At 40.5% G+C, this 19,923-nt stretch overlaps 1 protein-coding gene across 1 annotated transcript in view; it reads left to right on the top strand.

Moving 5' to 3' along the window:
- The window catches only part of FREM1 (FRAS1 related extracellular matrix 1), a 226,311-nt gene extending 207,433 nt beyond the window's left edge, over positions 1-18,878 (top strand). Inside the window, exons 33-37 of the mRNA XM_082264047.1 lie at positions 212-382; positions 1,575-1,703; positions 4,444-4,550; positions 6,040-6,129; positions 17,912-18,878. Of these exons, the coding sequence (XP_082120173.1) occupies positions 212-382; positions 1,575-1,703; positions 4,444-4,550; positions 6,040-6,129; positions 17,912-18,083 (669 nt within the window). The 3' untranslated portion in view covers positions 18,084-18,878. The remainder of the gene's footprint in view (positions 1-211; positions 383-1,574; positions 1,704-4,443; positions 4,551-6,039; positions 6,130-17,911) is intronic.
- Positions 18,879-19,923: the final 1,045 nt, after the last annotated feature.

Genomic DNA, 19,923 nt, shown 5'->3' with positions numbered 1-19,923 from the left:
GAGAGTAAAGGGCCCCAGGATCAGTGGGAAGAGCCCCAGGCTTGAAGGAAAGGGCCCCGACCAGGGGTCCCAGGGGCCCTTCATGGTTTCTTGCATTGGGGCCCTGAAGGTTCTAGTTAAGCCTCTGGCCTTAGTGTTAAGTTTACTTTAAAAAAAAAACTTAAAATGTCAATTATTTCTTAAAAGTAACACATTTTTGCCTTGTATGTAGTATCACAGTATGGTGTCACTGAAAGTGGAAGAAGAAAAGCCATCATTTAACTCAACCCAGTCAGCCAAGTTATCAGTAAGGAGTCATGGCCAGAAGAGCATAAAAGTGCCTGCACAGAACACAGAACTTCCACAGTCAGACAGGGCCATATCTTCTGATACTTCTAAGCAGGTATGTGGCTGTTTTTACAGTAATATTGAATGAGTTTTGTAATACATAGGATATGGAAGGACAAATTATGGTTAGGTCATACTGCTGTCTGTTGTTTTATCTCCACCCCACTTAGGACCTGCTTTGTTGGCCTTTTGGATGATGGGATCAGTTTATAATTACTATAAGACACTTCTGAAATCATGCAGAATAAATTGACAAGTGTATTTGACCTGCAGTTGACATCCTTTTGACCTGTAATTGACTTGCTTCAGGGCAGGTTTTGCATTCCTATAGACTTGTATAGGAATCAAAACTAGCTGGAAGTGAACAAAAGCCCATCAACACTGGCCCTTAAAGTGGTTCTAAAGGCAGAAGGTTTTTTATCTTAATGCATTCTGTGAGCCCCATCTCGATTCAGCGATGTTGCACGAGATACTCCGCTGTCTAGGACTTTCCCTCCTGATAGGCTGAGGCACACAGTAGGCACCATTGGCTCCTGCTGCTGTCAATCAAAGTATGTGAGCCAATGAGAATAGGAAGGGGGCGAAGCCGAGCCGCTGCTCATGTCTGAATGGTCTAACACAGCAGCGGCTCGGGTGCCCCCATACCAAGCTTCTTACTCTGGGGGCACTCCGCAGGAGGGAGGAGCCAGGAGTGCCGGAGATGGACCTGAGGGGAGGATAATCAATGCTGCCCTGTGCAAAACCACTACACAGCAGTTAAATATAATACTGTATGTTTGCTATTTTTATACAAAAAAAAAAAAGAAAAACAAGACTTTAGTATTACATTAAAGTGAGACTAAAGTCCACAGTGTTGTGGATGGGAACTTTTTATAGTGTAAAGGCCTCTCCTACTTGCAAAAGTGACTCTCGAATGATGCAGCATTCATGATGCCCCTTGTCCCACCTTGTCGTCACCTGATCCTCACCATGCAAGCACACAGGCATCCAACACTAAAGCCACGCCAAGAATGTACACTGAGCTGTGTATGTAAGGATCACTGTACATTCAGGAGAAAATTACTAGCGGGTAAGGCAGGGCCTTCTCTGCAATAACAACCTACCTGCTATCATTTTTTTAAAGCACTTTAGTTCTGCATTAGGTGTATGTAGTATTAGTTCAAAATACATCCTGTCATTAATAGAAAAATATTGTTTACTTATTTATTAAACTCTAATTTTGACGGTTTTCTGTTATGTCTTTGTAGGAAAAAGGAATGACCTTTCCTAAGAAATGTACTCCAGCTTTAAAAGGACTCCTGCATTTTGATGATAAGAGCCAAATGCTTTACCAGTGTGATGGTATATCATGGAACATATGGGGAGCTAATGTCAAGGTACTAATGATTCTTTATGTAGTTATGGCTGTTTAGAGGGAACTAAACATTACAATTTCATAAACAAGTTTGTGATGTTTTGCTGACAGTTTTATGGTGTTCACATAGTTTTTTGGAGGCGAGGAAACTGTTATAGTTTCTAGCATTTCTGGGTAGGTTAATCACATGGTCCACTTTATACCAGCATTTTATATATGGAAATTTTGGCAGGTTTTTTATTAAGTATCAACATATTTTTTTATATTTTGGGACCTAAAGGTTTTACTTAAGGAAAATGGAGGGGTAAGTCATAATGGAGTTATGTTTATTTTTACAATAAATAGCAGCTAATCAGATTTCAGTTTACTGAATTTATATCAGTGCTGAATTCTCAATGGTTGGTATTCTTTTCTGTACTTTACACTTACTCTTTAGAACCAGACAATATAAAGGGGGTGCCACTCAAGGCTTCCCTCAGGTCCTCTCCTGTAGTACACGGCTGGAAGTGCAGGCAAGGACAGAGCCCATCTCAGCTCCAATTATACAACAGACAAAAAAAAGGTGCAAGATCCTGCCCCAGCCTGGGCCCCAGCCAAGCCATGCCCCCTAACACATTTCTCTCTGTCCCAGAGCTTAATCATGCACTTACTCTTCGTCACTTTAAATATGACAAATGTGAATAAGTGGTATTTTTTTTTTTTTTTTTGTTTTTTTATTGGGAACATCAACGTCAGATATTAAGATATTATGTAATCTTCAACTTTTGGAATATCCTAATATCAAGACACTATTCTACAGTTCCAGAAAGTCTCAGAAAGAACAAACTTAAAATGATTGAATTTGACTACTAAATAAATCTTGGATTAACCTTACAATTTACTAGATCCTTAAAATAATTGTACTTTGTATTTAGATGCAGGTTTAAGTTGTTTCAAATAAAATTTTCTTACTCTTAGAAAAAAAAAAAAAAAAATTGTACTTTAATTTGGATATACAGAACTGCAAAACATACTGGAAAGGGCTCAGGGGTATAACTGTTGCTTAGACAATAACATAAAACATTTATAAATCATTTTCAGGTATAAGGAGAGCTGTTGGTACATAACTAGAGACCAGTGCTATGAATAGCTTGTAAAATCTTGGGATATTGGTGTAAATTCTAAAGCCTCTCACCCTTCCACTGCCTTAGCAAGTGCTGAAAAATGTGATCCAGTAGTTGTCAAAAAAACAAAAAAAGAGCTGTAGCAGCAATAATAATAACCATGTAGTATTATTACGTTTTGTATTCTCATGCGCACAATTACTAATTCAACCTGTGGTACAACCTGTGACAATTTGACAGCCCCAGGAAAACTGTGTCAAGATTTCGGGGGTAATTGCAGAGTGCTGATCAGGTACTCCGCAGTAGATGCTCTGAAGGCAATAAATCCACACCTACACGAAGAAGACTGAACCGCCACCCAGTAGAAATGCTGCTTGCTGAACATTGAAAGCAAGACAGCTGGGACTAGTTGGGATCTTGAATACTCCTTCTTTGCGTTTGATGACAGCTCTTCTAAATGGGAGACTTCACAGGGGGGCAGGGTCCACTGTAACGTCTCTCCGAACCAGAAAATTATAGTACCGAGTCTGTTATATTTTAACATTTAGATTTTCCATGTTTAATTTGCCTGGGCACCCTCCCTATTAGTCCCTGTCTCTCACCACCCTGCCCCATAGCAGCCACATGGGGCTGAAATGGTTACATTTAAGCCACAGATAGGGTTGCATCCAGCTTGGCATGATAAGGAATAATCCATTTTAAATAAAGACCTGGTGTAAATACAGGCATTCTCATAAAATATGGCATTGCCCTGTAAACTCTATTGCAGTGTTTCTAAACATTTTCTTAGCCATGTCACCCTTTAAAATTTTACATAACCTCCAGACACCCCATTTTAAAATACAAAGAACTAAACAAATAATTTTACATAATGCAGCAATTTCCCCATATGTAGGATAGCCAACATTAGGGGTGCTTTGTTCTTACATAGATAACACCCCTTTGCACACTGGTATTGACTAGTATTCCAGCATTCCTCTTCTTTCTCAGTTTCTCTTCTACACTTAGCTAAAGTGACCACAGTACTGATGGAGAGGGGCAAATAAGGATGCAGGTGCCTGATGTCCTCCTTATCAACCAATTACATCATCGGTTATTAGGATGGTAGTGGCTGGCTTTCACAGTGCCCAAGGTTGTAATGTGGCACAATAAACCTGTGGTTTGTGTAACAAAAAGGCAAGCTTGATCCACTCGCTGGCTTGTTGACAATTTTTGGGCCAATTTTGAGGCATTTTGCCAAAGCACCCCGGAAGAACCCAGAAAGAAGCCCAAGGTGCCTGGGCACCCTGGTTGAAAAAGACTGCTCTATTGTATGACCTGTTTATCAATCTGTTATTTTGCAACATTTCAAAGATATAGTTATTAAAATTATGCAAAAAAACTCTTATAACAAAATATCTTTCAAGGATGAGAGTGGGTGTGTGGTGGGCTTCTTTCTTCCTCTATTTTGATGTATTTATGGTTTACAATTTCTAGTAATTAACAGCCTTTTCCTAGAGTTGCATCCCCAGCTAAACACAATATGGTCATATTAAAGCAGTTTCCACATTGTGGTTTCACATAAGCTCTGTTATTCAGCTGTTCTCAGGCTAAGGTGGTTGAGCCAGTTTCCTGGAAAGAATCCATTTTTCTATTAATTATAAATTGTATATGTTTCAGGCAACAAAATGTCCATTTGGCTGGACTCCACATGACAGCAGCTGCTACATACACATCACTGAGCAGAAGGCCACATGGATCACCGCAGCCCGGATATGTCAAGAACAGTAAGAACACTGCTCTATTTTCTGAATTATTAGATCTTTTGTGAAATAAGCCTTCAGTTATGAGTATGACACACACCTAAGTCAAGTTTATTGTTTTAGAAATAATGAATGCAACGCAGAACTTCTGCAAACAAAATACTGAGCAAGTCATAAAATGTGGTTATACAAAGCTTACAGTGGAAGTAAACCACCAACAAAAAATAAATATATTGGGCTCCTAAAAACTTTTAGCCATAATGTGATTGTTTGCACAGCATGTTGTCACATTATGGCAGACTTACTGACCAAGGTGATCCCCTCCAGCTCCATGATGTTCATGACTCCTTCCGTTGCTTCAATATTCTCCTGGTCTATCTCCAGGGTTTAGGTAATTCAACCACTTGCGCATGGGAGTTACTTCATCTCAGTAAAGAATCATATCATACCAAAACTGTTGAGCTCAGCTTAGCTCAGTGTACACAAAGCAAAAAGGGCTGACAGGCATCTAAAAGAAAAGACTATGCCTGCTATACATAGATTGAAATTTAGCCGGTTCAGCAGGGACTGGATTCATTCCAATACATGAATGGGCAGGGGGCAGGGAGGTTCTCCATAAGTTATTATACCGGCCTCTGTACAGCCGCCCTGTCGGATTTTCCTAGTTCGATCACCGCTGCAGGCTGTAGCTGGCAGCGTTGATCAGTGTATTTTGACAGTGAGGAAGTCTCTCCGCTGTCAGAATACAATAGCTCCATGGGGAGGATTCCCCATCCACATTGAATGTGTGGATGGGGGAATCGGGTTAGTTTTTTTAGTTCAACCCGCTGGTTGAACTAAAAAACAATATCATCTATAGGCTTCCTTGCAGTCTCTTCTGTCATAAGAAGCCTTTCTGTCAGCACTTTTTAAAAATGAGGCTTTTTTAGTTATTTTTGATTGGCTTAAGAAAGAAAGATAGATGATAAATGAAGACTGATGCTGCAAACTATGTTTAAATGACTGACAGCCTGAAATATTATCTCGAAGCTTGAAGCTGAACTCCAGGCAAAAAAACGAAATAAACTGGTGTAATACATATAACGGAGAAATTTATTTGCCAAATAAATTGATTATCTTTTATCCAGTCCTGAGATTTACATAGCCTTCTCGCACAACACAGCCATATGGATGACACCACTTACAGATAAGGAATACAGTGGTAACCTTTGTCCACTCCTAGCCATCTGACTGGACAGTGAAGCAGCAGCAGACTAATGGGCCATCTCTGCTCAAGTTAAATAGCTACAAGAGCTGCATTCAAGTGTCCTTAAAATCTGCCTGGAGTTCAGCTTAAATGCCTTGATCTGTCAGAATGAACCAAACTATTGCCAGATCGTGGAAGCCATGGTAGGACATGGCAACTGAAAATATTTGTGTATGAACATGGTAGATTTTGGGTTATAAACACATTAAAATCTAGGGGAGCTACATTTTTTTATGTTCATGTTTGTCCTCTTTTGCTCCAATACAGGTACCATGCAACACTTGTAGATATCTTCAGTAAAGAACAGATGGATTGGCTATGGAAGTTCAGTGGAAGAAAGTCCTTTTGGATAGGCATGTATTTTTATTCATAAATAAAATCTTATATTTGTCCTTCACTTGTACTACATGGATGAGAATACTACATCTTCATATTACTCACATTTGTTATGACACTGCTCCTAGGAGTGTCGCTGATACCATTCTACAGTATCACTCCTAAACAGGCTCATACATGTATCATGAAATTACTCACTACTTCCATGAAAAATTAACATTCATTTATTGTTCCAGCACAATCTAAGCACACTCTGCTCAGGTCATCTCTCAGACATGTTTCACCCCCTAGTTGGGTTTATTCGTAGAGTAAAAAGACATGGGAAATCAGGGGTATTTATGTGCACGTTACAACATTCCTATTTATTTATCAAGGATAATATGTCTAGTTTCATTATTCATATACTAAATACATTGTGCTATGAATTAAATGACCCCTATCTACCCACATATTAACCACACAATGTTATTAGAATATCAATAATATAAAATCAAATTAAATAAATAAATATACATTCATATCTTTTTTTTTTTTTTTTAAGAAGATTTTATTTTGTTTTCAGGTAGTAATACAGTAGATAGCGGTACATGCATGTAAATGGAGCTAAAAAATATATAAAACAGAAACATTTGAGTAATCGCATGAGGTCATCTACTTTGGGGTGGGGAGGGGGGAGGAATAATGGGGGGGGGGAATAAAGGGCAGGGAGGGGGGGTAAGCCGGAAAAGGGGAGAGGGGAAGAGGGAGAGGGGAAGGGGAGAAAGAAAGAAAGAGAGAGAGAGAGAAGAAAAAGGATAGAAAAGAGAAAGAGGGGAGTGGGGAGGTGAGATAGAGGAGGAGGTTGGGGGGGGGGATGCAACCCAAGCAGATATTACAACCAAGGAACTGTCAAGAGCTCTAAGAGGTAGACTATGTGAGGAGCCAACATGTCAAACAAATCAAAGGGATGTAAACAATAAGAAAGAGGGAATAAAACCTAGTATAACCAAACAGCAGTTGTGATGAGGACCCATACAGTTCATAACTGTGCCCCTCCAGTGTAACTTATGGTGGTGTGTTCTCCAGATGGGTGTTTAGAGGGTGTTAGGCATGGCCATGCAGGCATTAGGTTAGGTATCAGAAGGAAAAACAAGAAATCCTGGCGATGGAGGTATGTGGACATCAAAGTGGTCTTGGGATAGATCTGGGGTCGGTGCTAGGACAAGAGTGCAGTGTGGAGTTCTTGGGAGCCTACCTTGATCCCGTGGAGATTGGGGTGGGAGAGTAAGAATCTGGAAAGGGGTTCTATTGCTAGGTTAGATAAAAGGGGGAGAGGGGGCAGCCTTGTCTAGTACCCTTGTGCAGTCTTATTGTGCTAGAAATGTGGCCGGCTGCTATCACATTGGCCGACGGGGCTGAATACATTGTTTGAATGAGATGGTTAAAGGGGCCCGAGAAACCAAATTTCAACAAGACCAGGCTCAACCAGTGAAAACTGACATTGTCAAAAGCGTTTTCGGCATTGAGTGTAACTATGGCCGAGTCTTCAGTTGGATTGGCTATTGCCATTTCTAGTACAGTTAGCACTTTCCTAATATTGGAGGAAGCAGATCTACCTTGCGTAAATCCCGCTTGAGAGGGAAGAATGAGGGAAGGTAAAATGAGTGCAAGCCTGTTTGCGATAATTTTGGAGAGCAATTTGGAGTCCAACTTGAGTAGGGAAATAGGACGGTAGGAGCCTTGGTCCGTGAGGTGTTTGGGTATGAGCTTGATGTGGGCTTGGAGACCAGAGGGTAGGTACTGGTGCCCGTCTAAAATTCTTTGAAACACCAATTTAAGGGTGGGGGTTATGGCTTCTAGGGCCAATTTGTAAAAATCAGATATGTAGCCGTCTGGGCCTGGCGCTTTGCCTAGAGATAGAGATTTGATTGTACGTGCAATTTCATTGATGGATATTGGAGCATTTAATTGTGCTAGGAGGGAATCGTTGACGGTAGGGAGTGAGATCTTGTCTAAAAAGGATGAGGCTAAAGTTAATTTGATAGGGTCATTTCCATAAAGCGAGTAAAATTCCTCTAGGATGAGGCTAAACTTTTTCGGGAGGTGGGGAGGTTTCCCGATTCGCCTTTTAGGGCGGCTATATATGTGAGGGTATGAGGGCCTCTACACAAGCGGGCAAGAAGTTATTGCCGTATTTATGGTAACTGTAGTTAAGTTAAGTCTAGTAATGACTGATGGGTTTTTTCCTGAGCCTCTGCCCACAAATCAAAGCAGTCCTTGGCCTTTCGCCAGGCCTCCCTATGGGTTTGTGAGTTGTTCAGGGACAAGTTGGCTTGAGCTAGGCATAAAGCTTTGCTCGCCTCAAAGTATTATTTGTGAATTATTTTTTGTAGCCAGAGGCGTAGGAAATGATTCTTCCCCATAAGACCGATTTCCCTGTCTCCCCAAAAAAATTGGGGTTGTCGATGTGCTTGGAGTTAGTGGCTGTGAACAACTTCCAGGTGTCGCTTATGATCTGAATGTCTTGTCATGGGCTAGGTATGCTGGGAATCGCCATATTCTTAAGGGGTTCTGGGCCACCAAGCCCGATAGCTTGACTGAAATCTGCGAATGACCTGAGATGGCTATATCATGTCTACAGGGTTCAGAGGTGTGTTCGAGGAGAAGAGGGTTCAGAAAGGTATAGTAAATTCTGGAAAGCGATTTATGCTGGGGCCAAAAGGAGTCTGAGAGAGGGGGTTGAGATTGGGGTGTCAAACAACAGTAAACTAAATAAACATTAAAACAAAAACATACCCAGCAGAGTCTGTACTTCTCTTTTTTCCGCATGTAACAACCACATTTTCAAACAGCGTTACCGGGGAATGTGTGATCCCTGCAGCTATAGCCCTGTGGACCACTGCTGTTATTGTGGGGGACAATGGGGCTGTGACTGCCTGGGATATCCCAGCGTACTGCTCCTCAGGTGGTGAGGGCAATATGGTCAAGTGGTGAGCAGAGCCTGCAGGGGTAGCCGGTTTGTGTGAGGATTGGCTCCATCCGCCATATTGGCTGTGAGTAGGCCTTGCTGTGAGAGATCTGAGCAGGAGGCTGTGGTGGCACTGGAGGGGCCTTGGACCAGGAATTTGTCCATTCACCATTGCCTCTGTGCGGGTGAGAGGTGGACTTAGAGTCACTCACCGTCCGCGGGCGAGGATGTCCATTTTGTAGTCAGGATAACCTGGAGACGCCATTCCTCCCTCCAGTCCCTCACATGTGGTGCTGGAACCAGAAGTCTTACATTCATATCTTAAATAATCTTATATTCATTTAAATTCTCCCCAAAAAGAGAGAGTTAAAGTGACACTAAACAATATCTTTTTTCTCAAACAATAATTTGCACACATCCACTACTTAATGCCCTGTAATCTCATGGAACATCTTCCATGAGCTTTCAAACCTCTCCTTTTCCTCTTTTTCCTTTTTTTTGGAATGAGCAGTGCACATTAGTTGCAGCCATATACACTGTACTATACACACTACAAATCCCATAGTTCACGGTTCATAGTCATAGTCCATCTCGGAACTATTTTCCTACATATAATGGTGACTACCTTTCTACATATATTGGGACCATGGAGAATGACCATAGACACCCTCTAACAGAAAGTCACATCATGGCAGCAAAAAAAAAAAAAAAGGATTTGGAAACTTGAAGGAGACTGGGAGTAGGTACTTTTTTTAGTTAAGAATACATACTTTACTAAAATATATTTTTTTCCTAACCAGAGTTTAGTGTCACTTTAAGTGGGAATGTTGTAATGTTCATGTAACCATTCATATTTCCCCCATGTTCTCTTGCACTATTAAGAAGCTCTACTAGGGGACAAAAAACATCAGAGAGAACCAAGGTAGAGTTTCCTGAGATTTGCTGAAGCAATAAAATTGGTTTTATTCCTACAGACGTGCTGTTTGGTTTCATTATACATGTGTGTTCGTATTACATTTAGTATCTCATAAAAGTGAGTACCCCCCTTACATTTTTGTAAATATTTTATTATATCTTTTCATGTGACAACACTGAAGAAATGACACTTTGCTGCAATGTAAAGAAGTGAGTACAGCTTCTATAATAGTGTAAACTTGCTGTCCCCTCAAAATAAATCAACACACAGCCATTAATGTCTAAACTGCTTGCAACAAAAGTGAGTACACCCCTACGTGAAAATGTCCAAATTGGGCCAAATTAGCCATTTTCCCTCCCTGGTGTCATGTGATTTGTTAATGTTACAAGGTCTCAGGTGTGAACGGGGAGCAGGTGCATTCAATTCGGTGTTATCGCTCTCTCATAATGGTCACTGGAAGTTCAACATGGCCCCTCATGGCAAAGAACTCCCTGAGGATCTGAAAAAAAGAATTGTTGCTCTACATAAAGATGGCCTAGACTATAAGAAGATTGCCAAGACCCTAAAACTGAGCTGCAGCACAGTGGCCAAGACCATACAGCTGTTTAACAGGACAGAAGTTAAGTTTAGTGCATGTGCTCAGTGTCATATTCAAAGGTTGTCTTTGGGGAATAGACCTATGAGTGCTGCCAGCATTGCTGCAGAGGTTGAAGGGGTAGGGAGGTCAGCCTGTCAGTGCTCAGACCATACACCGCACACTGCATCAAATTGGTCTGCATGGCTGTTGTCCCAAAAGGAAGCCTCTTCTAAAGATGATGCACAAGAAAGCCTGCAAACAGTTTGCTGAAGACAAGCAAACTATGGACATGGATTACTGGAACCATGTCCTGTGGTCTGATGAGACCAAGATATACATATTTGGTTCAGATGGTGTCAAGCATGTGTGGCAGCAACCAGGTGAAGAGTACAAAGACAAGTGTGTCTTGCTTACAGTAAAGCATGGAGGTGGGAGTGTCATGGTCTGGGGCATGAGTGCTACTGGCACTGAGGAGCTACAGTTCATTGAGGGAACCCCATGAAAGCCAACATGTACTGTGACATACTGAAGCAGAGCATGTTCCCCTCCCTTCAGAGACTGGGCCGCAGGGCAGTATTCCAACATGATAATGACCAGAAACACACTTCCAAGATGACCACTGCTTTGCTAAAGAAGCTGAGGGTAAAGGTGATGGACTGGCCACGCATGTCTCCAGACCCAAACCCTTTTGAGCATCTGTGGGGCATCCTCAAATGGAAGTTAGAGGTGCGCAAGGTCTCTAACATCCACCAGCTCCATGATGTTGTCATGGAGGAGTAGAAGAGAACTCCTGTGGCAACCTATGAAGCTCTGGGGATCTCAATGCCCAAGAGGGTTAAGGCAGTGCTGGAAAATATTGGTGACCATATAACATATTGACACTTCGGGCCCAATTTGAACATTTTTACTTAGGAGTGTACTCACCTTTGTTAGAAAATATATCACAGCGCAAAACAATAATGATAGTGAATCGTACGCAAAATAATTATGGTTCTACTACAATAAAAACTCATAAAGTGCACCGTGCAAATATGTGCAAAAGAGGCTGAAGTGTAGAAACCATGTAAATATAAGCAATGATAAATAAGGTGCCAGTCCAGATAAAATAGTTCTTGAAGATCTCAATAAATGGTAAAATATAAACAGTCCCAAAAATGGGTCCCACGAAAGTGCTGGAGTGCCAGGAAGAAAGTGCACAAACATGCAATCTTTTCCGGTGCAGTGAGCAAGTGCCGGTCCTCCCCCTTTGGGTGTTCACTTACCGGACAACGATGACCCCTATGCTGTACAGCTATAGAGATCGACAGAGCTTATGTCCTAGTAAGGAACCGACTGTCAAACTCCTCCAAGTCAGATGTGTCTCCACAGATGTAAATACCCCGATACATGTATTGGAGAAAAGGATGCTCACATAGTGTAAATCCGATAAAAGGTGTTTATTGTGCAAATGCTAAAAACAAACTCTGAGAGTATACAGCATAGGGGTCATCGTTGTCTGGTAAGTGAACACCCAAAGGGGGAGGACCGGCACTTGCTCACTGCACCGGAAAAGATTGCATGTTTGTGCACTTTCTTCCTGGCACTCCAGCACTTTCGTGGGACCCATTTTTGGGACTGTTTATATTTTACCATTTATTGAGATCTTCAAGAACTATTTTATCTGGACTGGCACCTTATTTATCATTGCTTATGTTTACATGGTTTCTACACTTCAGCCTCTTTTGCACATATTTGCACGGTGCACTTTATGAGTTTTTATTGTAGTAGGACCATAATTATTTTGCATATGATTCACTATCATTATTGTTTTGCGCTGTGATATATTTTCTTGCATTTGTGAATTTTGGGTTCACCATTATTTATGAACAGCTGCATTCTAGAATCTCATCACTAATATTGATATTTTAGTTTTATCACTGATCTTTGCGCTGTATTTGCACTGCACTTTACTCACCTTTGTTGCCAAGGGTTTAGACATAATGGCTGTGTGTTGAGTTATTTTAGGGGACAGCAAATTTACACTGTTATACAAGCTGTACACTCACTACTGTACATTGTACCAAAGTGTCATTTCTTCAGTGTTGTCACATGAAAAGATATAATAAAATATTTACAAAAATGTGAGGTGTGTACTCACTTTTGTGAGATTCTGTATTTTGTATTGAAGGAGAGTTATATACTGTGTTTTTAAAGGGGTCGTAAAGTCAGAAGGTTTTTTATTTTAATGCTTTCTGTATGCAGCAGCCCCTCTCAGCCCTCCTAACGCTTACCTGAGATCCCTCTCTGTCCCGCAATTTCCACAAGTGTCTGCTTGCAGTGGAGGCACTCATCAGGAGGGAGGGGCCAGGATTACAGAAGAGGGACCCGAGAAGAGGAGGAGGTTCCTCCAGAGGTTGCAAGGGCTTCCTTGAGCAATGAAGAGTTTCCCAGTAACCACTGATATCAATTATATTTTTAGCTGTTTTTGAGAGGAGCAGTTTTCCCACTGGTCATTGGTCAACAATGCAAGCTTGTCCTACTGGCCACTAATGTATGGGACCACTACACCAACTACCAATATAAGAAGGCACTTTTTCTCTGACCACCAATGTAAGGGGCACTACAATTTTCACTGTTAGTGTTTCTTTTTTGGACATTTTTATCTTATTATTTCCAATTATTTTTTTTTTTTCTCTTTAAAAGCAGGGGACTGCCATCTGCTCAAGGTGTTACATATGTTGGATACACTACATTCTTTATTCTTTTATCTAATATTATATTTACAACTTACTGATCACACATATGTGCAGTGAGCTAGAGATGTACTAATTGAGCAGGAGTTCTCTGAGACATGGACATGAAAATTATTTCAAGGGATCTTCTGTAAAAGCCTGCCATAAACAGTGGTTCCCAGGATCAATGGTGAGCCCAAATCTCCCCAACAGGGACTCCCCAGACAGCATAAAAAACCTGACATAGGTTGTAACCATTCCAAATTGTACTAAAATCTGAAAAAAAAATGTTTGACTTTACATTCACTGTAAATACTTGCAGAGGTTTTTCAGCAAACTGAAATCAGTGCTGAACTTGAGTTATTAGTAAAGTCTGTACTGTTGCCTTTGTATGTAAAAATGATTAATGTCAACAGGGGAACTTTAACCCATGCAGCCCTCACACCTATACACTGCCTATGGACCAGAGTAATTTTTACATTTCTATCGGCCTGTTTATTTGGCAATAACTTTGCCATTACATAAGATAACAAAGTAATACATATTCATTAGCATGAATGGATTCCCCCACTTTACAGAGTGGGGGGACGTCTGTTATCTTTCATGAACACCTGGACAGGAAGTGTCTTAAGTGCATGGGTATTGGACATAGTGTCCCTGGGCTACAAGTTAGAAATGTTTGCACCATCACTCGGCATGCTGTTCTATTTGCCTGTGTCTCCACAGAGATTAGAAAATCTCCATGCAACTCTGGCAAATCTCTTGAGTCAAGGAGTCATTGCCATTGTTCTGACAGTGGAAAGGTGAAAAGGAGTCCAAGGGTTTTGCATTAAATTCAACAAATCTGTGATAGCCTCCCTTCACCACCAGGATATTTTATGGCCTCTGTGGACATCAAGGATGCTTGCTTGCATGTCCCTATCTTTCCATAGGTGCTATAGGTGCTCACCCTCACCAGTTTGTAGCTCTACTATTTGGTCTGTCCTTGGCACCCCAAGTGTTTTTGAAGGTTCTAACCCCTGTACGAGCGTTACTAAGTTCTTAGAATACAGAATCCGGATGATCTCCTCTTTTGGAAACAGTCAGCACAGATCCTGACCAACAATGTTTTTCAGAGACTCTAGACCCTCAAAAGGTTTGGTTGGATCCTAAACCTTCAGAAATTGGTGATGGAACTGAGCCACTGACTTGAGTATCTCAGTCTTGTACTGGAACTGTACAACTCAGGCCAGAGTTTTTTCTTCCTCAAGAAAAACTTCTATCTGTCCATTCCCAGGTTCAGACCTTACACTATTGGAGCTGTTTGACTATAAGATTTTATATTAGAGTTCTGAGACTGATAGTAGTCTTATTAGAGGCAGTTCTGTTTGCCTATTTCCCGTTCAGAATTCTACAACTCAAAATTCTGTTGTCTTGGGACAAAAATGTTAGGTCTCTAAACAACCCCTTACACTGAAGATTAGGTTATCCATATCCATGGCCTGGTGGATCAGGAATCCAGCTCTGAATTTAGGAAAATCATTTCTCTCTTGAATAAAAAGCATCTCAAGTCAACGGTGGTAGAAATTGCCACCATCCTATAAGTAACCAAATATACAAAAAAATGTCTCCTCTAAACTGGGATTTTAAAGGTAATAAAATACAAAAAAATATAAAAGAATAACAGTTTATTGAAACACAAGTACAAAACATGTCTACATAAACATACAAAAGTGATATACATAAAAAAGTATCATAGATAATGAGCAACAGAGTGCCCTTGATACATTAATGAGACCCCATGAGTCCCCATGCGGAGGGAATATCCAAAGCGTTTCAAATAACATACAAACTTGTAGTTCTATTCTTCTTCAGGGAAAATTGTCCCCACCTCTGTAATATGAAGTAACAATATATTCATTACATACATTTTCAACAATGGAGTTCACCCTTATATACACCACTACTGACCACTAGACATGGAGGTCCATGGATGATGGTCCCCAAAGGAAAGGCCCGCAGTGCCCTGCCATATTTTCATAGGTAGAAAGAGTCCAAGTTGCCACCAAAGAGATAAATCACCACAAAACGACAGGACCGCGAATGGTGAAGAATTCCCATAAATAATTGTCCGTGCCAATGTAACTGAGTGCCAAAAAGGGAGCATCCAGCCAAAAATCTTCAAATGGGATCCCAAACCAGCTTGGAAACATCCCCCATATAAGTAGGCAAACAGATCTTCTTAAGTAATGCTCAAGCAAAATAATGATGTGTACCACCACCTCTCACAGTGGGAACTGCATCAAAAATCACTTCTCTCTTTGTCCTGGAAGATCCTCACAATGGATGCCAGCCTGACAGGCGGGGGAGGAGTCCTAGACAGCTTACTGCCCTCTATAAGGGTTTCCATTAGAAAGCTGGAGAAAGTGTGATTGGACTTCAAGTGTGCTAATCAGCACAGTCATAGTCCATTGAGAATGTCATGTCTGTTTCTGCGACTATGGGGGTGGTGGAAGTGTGCTTAGGAACACATGTTACATGTTGCAACTTAATACAGGTGTAACATGTAACACGTTCCTAAAGGTGTACTTACAGTAGCCTTTAACTACTTCCATCAGGAAAACAGCTTATTTTTTTATTATTCCTGATGGTCCCCATGAAGAGGAACCAGCTTCTCTTTCCATCTTTTGTAGGTGGCTTAGATAGGCTATCTTGCTAGCTTACGCTCTGAAGGATAAGGTTCCACCCTTACTAGTCAAGGCACACACTACTAGGTGTGTGAGTGCTTGCTTGGCTTTTTGGAATCAGGCAACTGTTTTCCAGATTTGCAGGGCTGCCACCTGGTCTTCTGTCTGCATGTATTCTAAGTTTTACCAGGTGGTTGTTAAGGTCTGAAAAAGAGAATTGATGCTCCTGCGCTTGAGGGGTTGTTATGCGATTTGGAAAGCTAGAAACAGGACAGCTGGTATTGCCATCGTCCTGCTGTGCTGCCACTCTCAACGGGTCAGAGAAACCCAAAGGAAACTGAAAAGAAAGAATGCAGAGGGCGCACCAGCCTAGCCCTGAGGAAGGGGGACTCTGAAATGCGTAACTTGTATTTAGAGGTCTACATCTAACCACAGTCTGTACCAGCGAACTACGCACAGTGGACATTTCCAGTGGACTTATTGTTCTATTTTGTGTCTGTTTTTTATAAATTTTTTGTACGTATGATGAACATACGATTATAAGAAATAAATTGTTTTAAAGGTAATGCGCTAGGCTGGTGCGCCCTCTGCATTCTTTCTTTTCGGTTGTGAAGGTCTCATCTGATGCCAGCTTTGGGTGTAAGATCCTTTGGGTATCTCTTTGCGCTACATTCAGACTCCAGTTTTTTTTTTTTTTTTTTTTTTGCGTTAGCACTTGTTTGCTGTGTTGCCCACTCCCAATTTAGAATGCTTTTGGACATCCACATTTTCTCAGAATTGCTACTGATCCAGTGTACCTAACGATCTAAAAAGAAAACAGATTTTTTGTTCTTACCATAAGAGTTAATATGGGGTTAAATAGAAACATTTTATTTAAAAAATACGCTTTTGTGGCCCGATATCTGGCTGGCGTGCTTCGTGAATGTTGCTGCACTGTAAACCACATATAAAGTACTCTAAAAACTGGTACCTGGTCCCAGCACAGATTTCTAAATTTGTACCCAACTATCCTCCAGTGTGCTTTCAGTCCTGCAAAGATCTGGGAACGCACCTACATGTCTGGGGAGCATGTCCAGAAGGCCACAGGTTTTGGACTGATGTTTTTCAACTTCTTCCCATGGTGCTTGTTAAATCTATTGTTCAGTTTAAACTTCTTTTACAAACTACCATAGACGAGAACAAACAGTGGGAGATGCCTGGAAAACCCCAACTCTTAGTCTGCTGGAGGTCAAGAATCGTGTCACACGTGCCATGATTCATGGCAAAATCAAAGCTTTTCTATAAGACCATATCACCAAGCATACCAAAATCTGGACGCTGTTGATTGGTAAATTCCTATCAGATAACTTTGATTTCTCATTGCTTGAACCATAATGAAGCAATCATGTCTTATGTAGCCATTATGTGCTTTCTCACAAACGCATAGGCCACCTGAGAAACCCTCTTTTCCTTTCTCTTGCTCATTTTATTCAACGTCTTCATCCTTCGGCTTTCTCTCTCATAAGGAAACCTTGTTCATCGCAAATCCCATTATAATTGCATTCATTGGCTGGTTATCCCCAACTGTGCTGTATATTAACCTGGCCCTACCAAGGTGGCCTTATTCTCATATATAAGGTCACTGTTTAGCACTATGTTTTCTGTTTCTACAAACTGTTCCTTGTGAATTTTGAAAAACAGAATAAAAAGAGCATGCTAAACACATCCTGTGTACTTTAATTATGTTTTTTGGGCATATGTATCACACTCAAGATCCACAACTGGTAAGGTCTGTGTAAGAGGGAGATATTCATCAAACACAGATGCCATTGAGGAGGGAAGCCATGTAGCAAATGCTAGTAATTATTTACTAACAGCAGAACCTAGGAATGATAAACAACTCTTTTGAAACTGCAACAGGCCGTTAATATAAAAACTATTCCTTTGCACTAATAAAAATTAATCAAGTAAATTTATTTTTGAAGGTCTAACTAACGGTGCCAACAGTGCTGACTGGGAATGGATTAAAGGAGAGAAGACCACTTTCACAAACTGGAAAAGACGACCACCTCGCCAGACAAGGAAAGGAAAAAATTGTGTTTTGGTGCAAAAGAAAGGCAAATGGCATGTAAAAAACTGCCAGAAATCGAATTATTTTATCTGCTCAAAACGGGTGTAGTACTTACTATGTAATTAAGTATTGGACATTTTGTAGCAATATTTATTATTCTAATTTTTTAGTAAATCCTACCAATTGTATATTTAACAAAAATAATTCTGACATATGGTACAGACTTAAAGAGGATCAGAAGAGTGGAAGCTGTTCCCAAAAAAGGCATGTGGACTAGTCACTTGTATTGCCTATGGATTCCTGGCAGCTGATCTTTTCCCCATTACTGATCTACCATCCCTTTTTCTGCACTGTGTTTTTGTGTACAGGGACTAGGGTTTTGCTTCCTTATGCCAGAGCTTCCCACTGCTGATATAGTCTGATCAAGAAACGTATAAACAGCAGCAGGGGATGTTTAGAAAACAGGGAGCCAAAGAATAAATAAAGCTGGAGCAGGATTATCCGTGCACTGCAGGTTCACAGATACAACTTCCTGTGCGGCACGGAGAACAGTTAGTAACACAGTATTTATACACTGCCTCCTTAAAGTCTTTTGAAACTAGCACCACATATAAAAAAATAGCGCCGCCCAAATGCCTCCCAGTTATCGTTCTGTCAGTTCTCCTACCACAGTGGGTGTCAGCCACTGTAGGAACATGTCTCATTCAATGAAACAATCACAAAAGCAAATTTAGGGGGCACACACCACATAGATCAATCACATCAGCTGAAGAACTAACAGAGCCCTCCAACACATTTCACCCAGATTGGGCTCTGTCAGAGTGAAATGCATCAGAAGGGCGTGGCGAAGATCATCAGTGGATGTGGTGTGTGCCCCTAATTGTGCTATTGTGATTGTGAAACTATCAGGAGCAGCGTTTTAGATTATCTCACACTGCATACTGTATATAGATCTATGAGGATCAAGGCCCGAGGGCCTAGGAACAGGAAGTGCATTAATATTCTGTAGGAGAAATTGAAGCCAAAAGGTAAATCTTTCAGAGTACTGCTTAAGTAAAAATTACCATTTTTTAGGGTTACTATAACATAGCAAATCTTCAGTTATTAAGTAAACTTCAAGAGAATAAAAAATGTTTTTCTCCTTAAGACCCATTGAAGAAACAGAAATGTAGTAAATACTTAAACCTTTGGTCTATACTGCTGCCTTCAGAATGTTGGGACACTGGCAAAAAAAAAAAAGATCTTAAGCTATCATGTCTTTTTTGCTAGTGTCCTAGAAAGTTGGACACCTTATCTTCAGTTCTGCTGAGAAAAATGTTACCTATATTTTTGATAACCTTTTGTTCTTATTTTTTAACTTTGCTTTTTCTGCAATCAAGATATTGATATGCATGTTTTCTTTAGTGATTTCAATCAAAGATGCTACTTGAGCTTGTTTTTACACAGCAGCTATCCAGCATATCCTTAGCAACAGCTTTGGAGGCTGAACTTAGACCCCCTTTAAGTGGCTAGCCTGGAAAGTGATCTTTGGGCACTGGATTCTGCATTGTAGCTCTTTCCAGCCCTCTGTGTACTGTGTTAGTTACTGTATAGATATCATGTGTATGTCTTCAGCACAATATACATGTATTTTAATATACAAAATGTAGAACAGGACCAATTAAAAAAAATGTTTACCTTTGATAATTCCCATTCTTCCTAATAAAACACATACCAACCTAAATCTTGTCGCTGGTAAAGATTACTATTAAAAAAAACTGGCTTTATATAGTACCAATGTTTGTGCAGTGCTTTGCAAAATAACAGGAGACAAGAGATTGGATTATTAGATATATTCAATTGATTAAATGGATGATAGTATAATTGCCACACTAGTTACTGTACGTGTTAGAAGACTAATAGGTAATAATTATTATTTAAAAATAAGTAAGACATTATATGATTGTAA

This window comes from Pelophylax lessonae, assembly GCF_965119305.1.
Source record: "Pelophylax lessonae genome assembly, chromosome: 1".
NCBI lineage: Eukaryota > Metazoa > Chordata > Amphibia > Anura > Ranidae > Pelophylax > Pelophylax lessonae.
This window is presented reverse-complemented; position numbering and strand designations above follow the sequence as displayed.